General features: G+C 30.2%; 1 protein-coding gene across 1 annotated transcript; it reads right to left on the reverse strand.

Annotated features, from left to right (window-relative positions):
- Window positions 1–6,782: 6,782 nt before the first annotated feature.
- On the reverse strand, window positions 6,783–12,549 carry LOC132752559 (uncharacterized). Its single transcript, XM_060742897.1, has 3 exons — window positions 12,156–12,549; window positions 10,112–10,262; window positions 6,783–9,116 (listed from the first exon to the last, which is right to left on the reverse strand). The coding sequence occupies exons 1-3, from the start codon at window positions 12,171–12,173 to the stop codon at window positions 7,951–7,953; spliced, it is 1,335 nt and encodes a 444-aa protein (XP_060598880.1). The 5' UTR covers window positions 12,174–12,549; the 3' UTR covers window positions 6,783–7,950.
- Window positions 12,550–13,107: the final 558 nt, after the last annotated feature.

The raw sequence follows: 13,107 nt of genomic DNA on the forward strand, positions 1-13,107 counted from the left end.
TATCTTGACTATCGAAAAATTATTATTGTTTTTAACCTTTAAGATCACAATAAGTACAGCACAAACTAGGCTTGATAAAAATATTTACGTTTCCTCTCTTTTCACAGTCAGTTTAAGGACTGAAGAGCTTTTTATCAAGATGTCCCTAAGCCCCTATTGTCTTCGTTGATTGTCACTAACACTATTTAAAAAAGACGTTATTAACCGAAGCTGTGAGTCATAGGAGACGTTACAGTTCATGTTGCATGCGGCGCCCCTCTTTGTTCCTGAGATGTATGTCTTGTTTGTTTTTCATAATTTTATGGTGACTTTTGTGTCCCTTGTTGTTTATCTATAATATCTCCTCTTTTTCCCCTTCTTTTATTCTTTGGATTTTGCCTTTCGCTTCCCCGACCCTCGATTCCCTGGTGCCCCATTACTTTGTGGGCCTATTAATCAATCAATAAATCGTCTGTTTTAATTTCCTTAAGAAATTTCAACATCTGTACTATAGTGAAACATGTCAAAGTCCATTGCATAGCGCTCGCGTATCTGACGAATATATTTCTTATCAACGCTATTATACGCATTTAACAAAGCTTTGTTTCTTTGTTCTACCATTTCTCTGTGTTTCAAAGGTCTGCGTTGTATTTCTTGTAACATCACTCGAATTAAATTAGAGCTTTCGTAATCTGTGTCATTTGTGAACTTGGTTTCTGGAAATTTAGAACTGTCATCTATGTAACCCTGAATTTGAAATGACTTCCATAACTTCACAGCCATATCTTTCCAAGACAAACATGAGTTTCTTTGTACATTTGAATAAAACTTTCTGTGTACTGTTTTTACAATACTTCCAATAGTTGATTCAGTATGTTTAGAATTCATTTCGTCATAAATGACGTCATACACTTGCCCACTGACGTGTACTGATTTTAGTGCATGATCTACATCCTCGGAAAACGTTTCTTGTTTAACTATCTGAATATTTTGATGGTTACACATTTGTTTACCGTAGCTAAGTGTCATTATCGGCTCATAGTGATCCCTTAGAACTGGTTTGTCTGTGTGAAATAGATAGTAAAGAAATTCCTCAAACGAAATATCAAACTTACACAAAAGTGTTTTATTATTTCTATTAAACAGCTTAGAATTGATATCCATACACAATGGCAAAGAGCTGACGATGTAAACCTTGTCGATATATGCAGAGTATATCCTTGAATATGGATTTCTGGCAATAATCAAAACCGTAAAGTCCAGAAATCTTTCAAAGGCAAATTTCCTTCTCAAATTTAATTTCATATTATGAACAACACTTCTTGCCTCCATGAAAATCTGTTCATTGCTAGTGTTTGTCAATAAAGACATGACCTGAGACATGAATGTCGATCCTATTTTAGGAATAGGTCTAAATGCAAGTTTATATTTCTTAGAGTAATAAACGTAAACCCATGAAGATATATTATAATTTCCTTGTAATTTATATTTCTGACATTTTCCTCTAAAATATTTAATTCTTCGGCATTGTTCCTGTTGCCAAATATCAGATAAAACTGTATTATTTGTTAGACATCTTTCTGGCACTGAGCTTTCTTCTATTGCTGTTTCTTTCTTGTAACTGCCATTTCGAAAAAAGTCCAGACCTTAAATATAAGAATGAGTATGTTTCATTAAATACGAATCAAGTTTTCAAGTTAATCAAATACATGTGTTTTTGAAAACATTGTTCATCATTTAGGGTATTTCAAATTATGTATCTGACAGAAATTATATAATTACTCGTTTTGAATATGGCAAAAACAAATCAAGGCTTCATAAAATTAATTCAAAAATAAATTAACTTAATCCTACATGAATAACAATATCATCAATTATTCACCATAATATTTTCATTTAAAGAAATTTATATATGGACTTTAATTTAATTTTACCCATGAAATATGGTGCTATATCAGTCAAATATATTTCATATTTTTTAAAAATAAATATGAAATATAAATATGAAAGTGTCCGGAGTCAAAACTCAGACTTATTTTAAGGGTCTTCTTTGAAAAATCTGATAAATACAAAACTTTTTGTTGAAATTTGTTTTGAAAACTATCTAGAACGATAGAAAATGGTCTAACTAAGAAAATAAACCCGAACACCAATATCTTTAGTTCTGTCATTAACGCTGTACAGACGTTTAAAGAGTTGTTTACGTGACGTCACAATGTAGCGCCAAATATCGCGTGCAAAACAAGACGTATCTATAAAAAATATATTACTGCGCGCTGTACAATTGCAATCTCCTACACAGTGATCTCCCCTTATTAGTACAGAGATATCTGCCATCGCAAACATTTAAATATCAATATTTTATATTTTTTAGCTTTTAAATTTAGTTTTCATTATTTTGTATACTTTTGATAGTTTTTTGATAAAATATAGCAGACGTAGGTACGAAAAGTTAAAAATAAAACAGAAATAGGAAAATTACGTTAGATTTTTTATGTAATAGTCGATACTTACATTTGAATTTCAACGTGACGTCATGTGACTTTCATCATCATGTGACGTCTTTGAAAGCAGTGATTTCAATTCTGCCAAGGTAGGTTATCACTGTGAGGAGTTTGGTACAATTGCAGCAAGCAAGGGGGTTCGTAGCCATTTTTCTTTGATAATGAAATTAAATAAAAGGATTATTTTTTCGTTTTTCGTGAAATATGGTATATATTTTGGCTCAACATGATAAAATGCCACATATTTTCACTCGCCGTCCCGGCTCGTGGCATTTTATCATGTTTCGTGAAAATATATTCCATATTTCACTCAAACAAAAAAATATCCTTTTAGTATTCAATCATGATTTCATTCATCGGTCTGGTTCATGGTTGCCAAGGCACCAAATAAAACTATTTATCAATAATACCGTTATCTTTATTAAAAAAAAAATACTTACTTTTCATTTTCCAAGGTTTTGGTTCTGGTAAACGGTTATCAAATGTCATTTGTTGTACAAAAAGTATTATTGATATACCGGATATAATTGTAACAATGGCGGCGGTCTGTTTTGTTGACATCTGCATGAAGGAATACTGCGTCATATCCTGTAAAACAAAAAAACGAAAGTTTCCAGATTTTAAGATATACATATACATCACAAATGAGTAAAATAGAGAAAATTAAAATCCCTACAGAAAGCCCAACACGTCAAAATTGAAAGTGTTGCAGGCTCCTTATCACCGGCTTAAGCAGAATTCAACATGGTAAAATTTTGAATTTAGAAACATCTGCAGATGTGTTCATACTACGGTTATCATGGCAGTCCAATGTGACACAGTACTGCCATTTCATGAAAAAAGCGGCGTATGGTCCTCAAGTAATAAAAAGCTTGTGCCCTAAACGAGAAAACAATGGGCAGAACTAAACAAAAGGGAATTTTGAAAGGGGATCAGAGGTTATGAAGCCTGCATATCACAGATAAAACGTCAAAAGACGAAGTTAAAAAGCAGGCAATATATCCTAAGGGGGATAAACATTATTCGAGTAGAAATATTGAAACCATCCAACTAGAAAATGCCAAATACTTAAAACTAAAAATACTACAAACACGTGCTGAAGTCTTAAATCTTACCACGTGCGACATAGATTTAAACAAAGGTCAAATTTGCAACAACAAAGAAACAACAACAAAACAACAACAACAAATTATATACTTTGTGTGATTTTAATCGTGAAAAGCAGCATTTTTGTGCATAGAATATATACATTTAATTCACGGATATCTCTTCAAACTTATTTAACTTTTGTTTGTTTTTGTACAAGATTTACGTATATGTTATGGTACGCGTTTCATCACTGTGAGGTTATTGGCACCAACGTCACGTTCTTGATAGAACTTCTGTAGCTCGGCTTAGATTTCTGAAATGGTGGTGTAGACCGCATAAGTCATGTATTTATCCATTGCTCTTCCTACTTCATTTTAATCCGATCTTAATCATACACTCAATCGATTATATACGACAGAATATCACAGGTTTATACTTGGATTATGTTTTGATTCTGACAGATTAAACTAGTTTCAATTTAGTAAATTTGTCTTCCTATGTTAAAAAAGTTGATTGCTATTGCAACAAATAGGTTTAAAATATGGCAAATATATTAATACATGTATTTGTAATAGCTCAAAAAGTACTGAAAACATTTTCATGAAACTGCAAATAAGGATAGAATTCTGCTAAAGCAAATTCCAAACATCCAAAAATATGTTAAATATGTGCTGCAAATGTTTATACGCATTTTAAGTAATCATTTAAATATATGCAATCATTTCTTACAGAAAGATTTGACTTCGACTTTATCGAAAATAAATTTCTAATTACCTCCTTTTTTACATGAAAGGTAAATTCAGTAGTATCTTTACAAATAATGCTTTTTGGAAAACTTACACTATTGATTAATCTTCATTTGAGCATCATATTTATGATATAAAACCATACAAAATTTAAGTTAAAAGATCTTTTATCAGTACAACATTTTGCAAATACAAATACCTGTTTCAGTAATCTTAGAACTGAATATTAATCTATATTGATGTTATGTTATGTTATAATACATTTTACAACTGTCTGTAAGACATTTTTGATCAACTAAATAATGATTATTCAAATGGTTAAGTTCGCTGGGAATGTCGGTTAAATGCAAGTACCATCTTTATTGTATTCCTTATCAAACTGTGAATCAAACAAAGTTAATAATGTTTGGCATGTCGACGTAAAACCCTTATTCGGGATAGCAAAGAATGTGTGTCATATCGGATTTATGTTTGTCACACCTGCCTAAAGTTATTTCGAGGTTTGTTATTATTTCGGATAGTAGTATTAACGTAATTATTTATTGGATATAAGATTGATAAGCAGATAAGAATAACATGAAATATTTAAGATCATTTGTGCCCCAGAAATGGATTTTTTTTATTTCTCAAAACCTTTTTATTTTTTTGGTGCCTTTAAACAAATATATTTAGGCTCGATTGCAAACAAGTTCTTATATTAATCACTTTCGAGTCCGCTGCCTGGAACAAACCAGTACTGGTGTCATATGATGAAACATGGTTGTGACCCGATTGGTGCCATGATATAGTTTCCAAAAGATAAATTGGCCAATCATTTGATTCGTCTTTTTGATTCTGTTGTTTTTTGTCAACAAGTATAGTAATTAAGTGTTTTGGTGAAAGTCAAAATACTACTTTGTCTACATTTTGGTACTTTAATTACAAATTATTTACATTCCGCACTACTTTAAATGTGATAAGAATCTCACATTGTTAAACCATTATCTAAACGTTATAAAATTCATGTTTGGCTTTTCTAAAGATTGAAAATATCTTTCCTGAGGCATCATATGACTTTTATTTAGTTGAAAATTGAACCACTATTTCACTGTACTTGAATTGACTTGTTTCTCATCACAAATTGTATATATTCTAAAGAATTTGTACTTTAAAGCAATTCAACATGTTGTAGAAGAAATATTATAGTAAATGTTTATTATATTTGTTTACTTTATTTAATCATGGTGGGCTTGTAATGCTCAAATGAAAAATATATTCAAACAGTATCATGTCGAAGCGTAGTAAGATATATTTATATGCGTCCAAACAAAATATCAAAATTACAGGAAGTCAATTATATCGCCGTTTTTCAAACCTGAAAACCGAATATTTATGCCAACTTTTGAACCACCAAATAACTTTCAGATACATGCAAATTATGGTAAACATTTTTATTAAATTTGACCATATTGACTGTATATGTTTCATTTGAATAACTATGTATGGAAAGCTGCGTTCCCTATCGAAGCTAAAGTAAATCCGGTTCTTTTTTAAAATAAAAAACGCCAATTTTTTAATGACCCATTAATTTCATGTTGAGAGCACCTATAGAGTGTAGAATTTTAAACACAACATATCTACTTTGCGTGAAGTCAAACATGTTTTTTTTTTATATTTACAAAGAGACTGTGTAGCAACTATCGCTATTTGGTCATATCAAATTTGAGCAAAATATATCTTTAATGCAATTGATACTTTTACGAAACCTGTAATTACAAAAAAGTCTTCAATGGAAAACAAATTCAATTAATTAGATATATGTAGGTCATTAAATCATTGATATATGCATTCATACCTTGCGTGATTCCAACATATTTCAGTCCTTATGTAGTCAAAACAATATCGTTTTCTTTGCGTATTTTCCGTAATTCAAATAAAGGAAATTCTGATCCCTGCAAATTTCAACATTTAAAACACTTTCACTAAATAGTAATTTTAGAATAGCAAATGTTCATGTTATGCATCACAGAACTTTATTTAAGACATACCTATATCCATTTGAAGGCTTGGCCACATGTTTAATCAGGTTTTAGATATACTACCATAATGTTTTCTTATGACACGTTCGTTATAAATTATAATCCTCTTTTGTCCAGCGATTAAAATGACCACGGTTGAAAATTTGATTTTCGAAAAAAATATTTTATGTTTATCTTATGGATAAATGTGATAATCTACTGGTCTTATTTTGGTTAAAGTGTGTTTAAATATAGTTTAATAAATACGGTTTTCTGTTTGGACAATCGTGTCCTTCATTGCACGATGCTAAGATGACGAAAACGCGACTGTACAATGACACGGTGATTATGATGTAAAGACGGCATTTAAGAAATATTCTTTCTTTCAATTTTCGAACGATTTTTTTGTAAAGTATGAAAACAATAGAAATGTATCATAAGTTTAGTCTTATAACATATTGCTTGAAAAAAATGATGATAAAGTTCTAATGATTCAGATACACCTCAATTAGGATAATGATTTGTTGTCTGATGGTCAAAAACTTGTTTTAATGAGTTTTCCACATGCATACATACATACATCCATACATCCATACATACATACATACAAAAACAAAATATCAAGGTCATTAATCTTATATAACATAATTATATTTAACATTTACTGTATATTTGAGACATAAGTTTGTTTTTAATATGAACGGAATAATAATATTACAGCATGGTTTAAATGAAGCACAAGTTTTGCATAATGATATCAATTAAAAAACATTACATTTACCTGCCTAGCTAATATAATATACGAATATTCAACATTTGACGCAGCTCTTCACAAAATAACATTAAACCTGTTAAGCAACACTACGTAAAAAGAAGACAAAAACTTTAAGATTTAAGATTTTGCCGTGTTGGGCCTTCTTTAGGGATTCTATTTTTCTCCATTTGAGTAAAACATATAATAGGTCAAAACATGCCACTGGCAATTCTTCACATGCAGAAACTGATCTTTTGTCATTTTAAGGCAAATGCACAATATTTATAGATCTAGATGTTCAAACACATTCTCAAACATTTTCTTTTCTCACAACTGTGTATTTTTTTCTAGCTGGCACATATAAATTTCACTAGTCTTTTCTAGACAAAAACCGGAATTAAATTCAGTATCAACGACTTTTTATCGTAAAACTATTTTTTTTAACCTTTAAGATTACAAAAGTAAGTACAGAACAAACTAGGATTGATATTAAAATATTTACGTTTCTTCTCTTTTCACAGTCAGTTTTATCATCCCTTTTGAAGATTTTTAAACAAGATGTCCCCAGGTAGGTACCCATTGTCTTCGTTGATTACCACTAACACTATTTAAACGAAGACGTTATCAACCGAAGATGATGTTGCATGTGGCGCCCCTCATTGTTCCTCAGAATAATAAGGCTCAGATGTATGTTTTTTTTTGTTTTTCACACTAATATGGTGACTTTTGTGTCCCTTGCTGTTCGTCTACGGTATCTTCTCTTTTGCCCCTTGTTTTATTTTTTCAATTTTAGCTCCTTTCTTCCCCAACCCTCGAGTCCACTATGTCCCTTTACTTTCTGGGCATATTAATCAATCAATAAATCGTCTGTTTTAATATCCTTAAGTTACAGAAATTTCAACATCTGTACTATAGTGAAACATGTCAAAGTCCATTGCATAGCGCTCGCGTATCTGACGAATATATTTCTTATCAACGCTTTTATACGCATTTATCAAAGCTTTGTTTCTTTGTTCTACCTTTTCTCTGTGTTTCAAAGGTCTGCTTTGTATTTCTTGTAACATCACTTGAATTAAATTAGAACTTTTGTAATCTGTCTCATTTTTGAACTTTGTTTCAGGAAATTTAGAACTTTCATGTATGTAACCCTGAATTTGAAATGACTTCCATAACTTCACAGCCATATCTTTCCAAGACAAACATGAGTTGCTTTGTACATTTGAATAAAACTTTCTGTGTACTGTTTTTACAATACTTCCAATAGTTGATTCAGTATGTTTAGAATTCATCTCCTCATAAATGACGTCATACACTGGCCCTCTGACGTATACTGATTTTAGTGCATGATCTACATCCTCGGAAAAAGTTTCTTGTTTTACAATCTGAATATTTAGATGGTTACACATTTGTTTACCGTAGCTAAGTGTCATAATCGGCTCATAATGATCCCTTAGAACTGGTTTGTCTGTGTGAAATAGATAGTTAAGAAATTCCTCAAACGAAATATCAAACTTACACAAAAGTGTGTTATTATTTCTATTAAACAACTTAGAATTGATATCCATACACAATGGCAAAGAGCTGACGATGTACACCTTGTCGACATATGCAGAGTATATCCTTGAATATGGATTTCTGGCAATAATCAAAACCGTAAAGTCCAGAAATCTTTCAAAGGCAAATTTTCTTTTCAAATTTAATTTCATATCATGAACATCACTTCTTGCCTTCATGAAAATCTGCTCATTGCTAGTGTTTGTCAATAAAGACATGACCTGAGACATGAATGTCGATCCTATTTTAGGAATAGGTCGAAATGCAAGTTTATACTTCTTAGAATAATAAACATAAACCCATGAAGATATATTATAATTTCCTTGTAATTTATATTTCTGACATTTTCCTCTAAAATACTTAATTCTTCGACATTGTTCTTGTTGCCAAATATCTGATAGAACTGCATTATTTGTTAGACATCTTTCTGGCACTGAATCTTCTTTTATTGCTGTTTCTTTCTTGTAACTGCCATTTCGAAAGAAATCCTGACCTTAAATATAAGAAAGTGTATGTTTCATTAAATACGAATCAATTTTTGAATAATCAAATGTATTTTTGAAACCATTGTTCATACTTTAGGGTATTTTAAATTATGTTTCTAACAGAAATTATATAACTACTCGTTTTGAATAATGGCAAAAACAAATCAAGGCTTCATAAAATTAATTCATAAATAAATTAACTTTATTCTACATGAATAACAATCTACCAAATCGTCAAGTGTAAGTATTTAATCAAATAATTGTTTATGAGTAGTGCAAATAATGGTTTATGAATAATATCACGTTTTATTTGCATGTATGTAAACAGAGAACATCAAGTTTTTTACAAATGTTTAAAATCAAAAGGCTTATTAGGCATATTAAGTTTGAAAAATAGTTTAATATTGAGACGTCGTCGTTCCTTTGTAGTCTCCCCCTTCGATATTTATGTCCAGTCAAGTATTGATGGTGTAAGCAGAGGTTAAAAGTCAAAATAACCTTAATATTTTCCTTTGACTGTGCTTTTACTATGTTCAATATTATATTTTACTATGCAAAATAATCAGTAATCCAGGAGACCTACTAAAATTTCTATAAATATAGGTCAGAATGTATCAGTAGCATTCAGTTTTTTAAATTATAATTTAAGATTGAATGCAAATCCATATCTAAATATCTTTAAATGAAAATATTATGTTGAATAATTGATAATGGATAATTATTATATATTATCCATTATCAATTATTCAACATGATATTTTCATCTGGGTCATGGTTGCCAAGACACCAAATATAACTATTTATTAATAATACCGTTAACTATATTGTAACAAGAAAAATATTACATACATATAATAGACTTAACCAAAGCAAGCGTCTGCTTCTTTACCTAACTATGTAGTTGCATGACCATGATTAGCAATAGCAAACCAAGTTTAAGAGCTAAAGCTATTGTAAAAAATTATACTATGACCACGGCAAATTTCGTACAGAAAAAACTTACTTTTTATTTTCCAAGGTTTTGGTTCTGGTAAACGGTTATCATCAAATGTCATTTGCTGTACAAAAAGTATTATTGATATACCGGATATAATTGCAACAATGGCGGCGGTCTGTTTTGTTGACATCTGCATGAAGGAATACTGCGTCATATCCTATAAAAGAATTGAAAATGGATTCATTTACGAATTGTCAATGATTAGTTTCAAATGATTAAAAATATAATAAATTGCATTACATTTACATTTATTTTACACATCACAGTTACATTTCTTTTACTTTACATAGTTCTAGTATAGACTTATAATGAACAAGTAAATTGCAGAAATTTCTTATTATCAATTAAATTTCAAAATATTAATGTTATGTTACAGTAACGATATGGAGTTTACTTGTTCAGCAAATCTGATATTTATATGAGCCGCGTCATGACAAAACCAACATAATGGGTTTGCGACCAGCATGGATCCAGACCAGTCTGCCCATCCGCGCAGTTTGATCAGGATCCATGCTGTTCGCTTACAAACCCTATAACAAGTAGAGAAACTGATAGCGAACAGCATGGATCCTGATCAGACTGCGCGGATGCATGCTGGTCGCAAACGCATTATGTTGGTTTTGTCGTGACACGGCTCAAATGTAGATCAGTATGATATCTCAGGTTATGGTGGCATATTTCTGCCACCAGATAACCATATAAATAACTAGTTAATTAAGAGGTTAACTAGTTACGTTAATATTTAACCCCTTAATCAACTAGTTAGTTATGTGGTTAACTGGTTACGTACCAGTGTTTTAAGTGTGCCCATAAATTGTTTTTTTTTTATGTCTCAAAACCTTTTTTTTTTTTTTTTTGGTGCCATCCTTTAAACAAATATATTTAGGTTCGATTGCAAACAAGTTCTTACAACTTATATTAATCACTTTCGAGTCCGCTGCCTGGAACTAACTAGAACTTGTGTCATATGATGAAACATGGTTGTGACCTGATTGGTGCAATGATATAGTTTCAAAAAGATTAATAATTGACCAATCATCTGATCCATCTTTTTGATTCTGTTGTTTTTGTCAAGTATAGTAATTAAATGTTTTGATGAAAGTCAAAATACTATGTTGTCTACATTTTTGTACCTTTATAATAAATTATTTACATTCCACACTATTTTAAATGTGACAAGAATCTCACATTCACTAAACCATTATCTAAACGTTATAAAATTCATGTTTGGCTTTTCTAAAGATTGAAAATATCTTGCCTGAGGCATCATATGACTTTTATCTAGTTGAAAATTGAACCACTATTTCATTCTACTTGAATTGACTTGTTTCTCGTCACAAATTGTATATATCCTAAAGAATTATTACTTTAAAGCAATTCAACATTTTGTAGAAGAAATATTATAGTAAATGTTATTATATTTGTTTATTTTATTTAATCATGGTGAGCTTGAAATGCTCAAATGAAAAATATACTTGAACAGTACCCTGTCGAAGCGTAGTTAGATATATTTATATGCGTCCAAACAAAATATAAAAAATACAGGAAGTCAATTATATCACCGTTTTTTAAACCTGAAAACCGAATATTTATACCGACTTTTGAACCACCAAATAACTTTCAGATACATGCAAATTATGGTAAACATTTTTTTTAAATTTGACCATATTTGCTGTATATGTTTCATTTGAATAACTATATATGGAAAGCTGCGCTCCCTATCGAAGCTAAAGTAAATCCGGTTCTTTCTTAAGTATAAAACGCCAGTTTTTAATGACCCATTAATTTCATGTTGAGAGCACCTTTAGAGTGTAGAGTTTTAAACATTACATATCTACATCGCGGGAAATCAAAACATGTTTTTTTTATATTTACAAAGATACTGTGTAGCAACTTTCAATATTTTGTCATATCAAATTTGAGCAAAATATATCTTAAATGTAATTAATACGAAACCTGAAACTGGTAAAAAACAGACTTCAATGAAAAAACTAATTTATTTTCATTAGATATATGTAGGTCATTAAATCATTGATATATGCATCCATACCTTGCGTAATTCCAACATATTTCAGTCCTTATGTAGTCAAAACAATATCGTGTTTTTTTTCTTTGCGTATTTTCCGTAATTCAAATAAAGGAAATTCTGATCCCTGCAAATTTCAACATTAAAAACACTTTCACTAAATAGTTATTTGAGAATAGCAAATGTCCATGTTAAGCATCACAGTTATTTTAAAACACACCTATATCCATTTGAAGGTTTGGACACATGTTTAAACAGGTTTAAGATAAATTGCTATAATTCTTTCATCTTTGACACAGTTGTTATAAATTATCCTCTTTTGTCCAGCGATCAAAATGACCCAAGGTTTAAAATTTGATTTTCGAAATAGCATTTTTGTTTATCGCGTGGATTAAGGTCTTATTTTGGTTAAGTTTCAAGTTTTTCAAGTTTTCAAGTTTTATTGATACACTCAGCATATTTACATATGATAAGAGGTGTACAATAGTATATAAACAAAATTACTAGATGTGTAATCAGGTTGTGTATACAAATTAAATGAACTACAGTAGTTTTAAAAAAGTATTTATAACTACAATATTTCATAACATACAATGTAACTATGTCATTGTGTACATGCTATATTTTGCAAAATAGAAAAATATTTATAGATTATAAATAAAAAAAATGTGACTAGCCAGGTGGGTTCTTAAAGTATTCAAGTATAACATATAAATATTTAACCCAGTTGCTTAATTTTTGTGGATCTGTTTCATTCATTAATTTTCTAAACGTAAAGATATTTTTGTTTTGTTTTGTTTTGTTGATTAATTTAAGTTAACGTATGTATACATATAGTGTAATAAATACGATGTTATGTTTGGTCAATCGTGATTTTCATTGCACGATGCTAAGATGGTGAAATTGCGATTATACACTGACACGGTGATTAATATGATGTAAAGACTTTTACTTTTATTCTTTTTTTTTATTGTTT

The sequence above is a fragment of the Ruditapes philippinarum genome, unplaced genomic scaffold, assembly GCF_026571515.1.
Source record: "Ruditapes philippinarum isolate M1 unplaced genomic scaffold, ASM2657151v2 ctg9867_1_1_1_1, whole genome shotgun sequence".
Classification (NCBI taxonomy): domain Eukaryota; kingdom Metazoa; phylum Mollusca; class Bivalvia; order Venerida; family Veneridae; genus Ruditapes; species Ruditapes philippinarum.

Coding starts and splice junctions, on each gene's coding strand:
- LOC132752559 (XM_060742897.1), bottom strand. Junction 9,117..10,111: donor AAAACCTTGGAAAATAAAAA/GTAAGTTTTTTC, acceptor CTTATATTTAAG/GTCAGGATTTCTTTCGAAAT.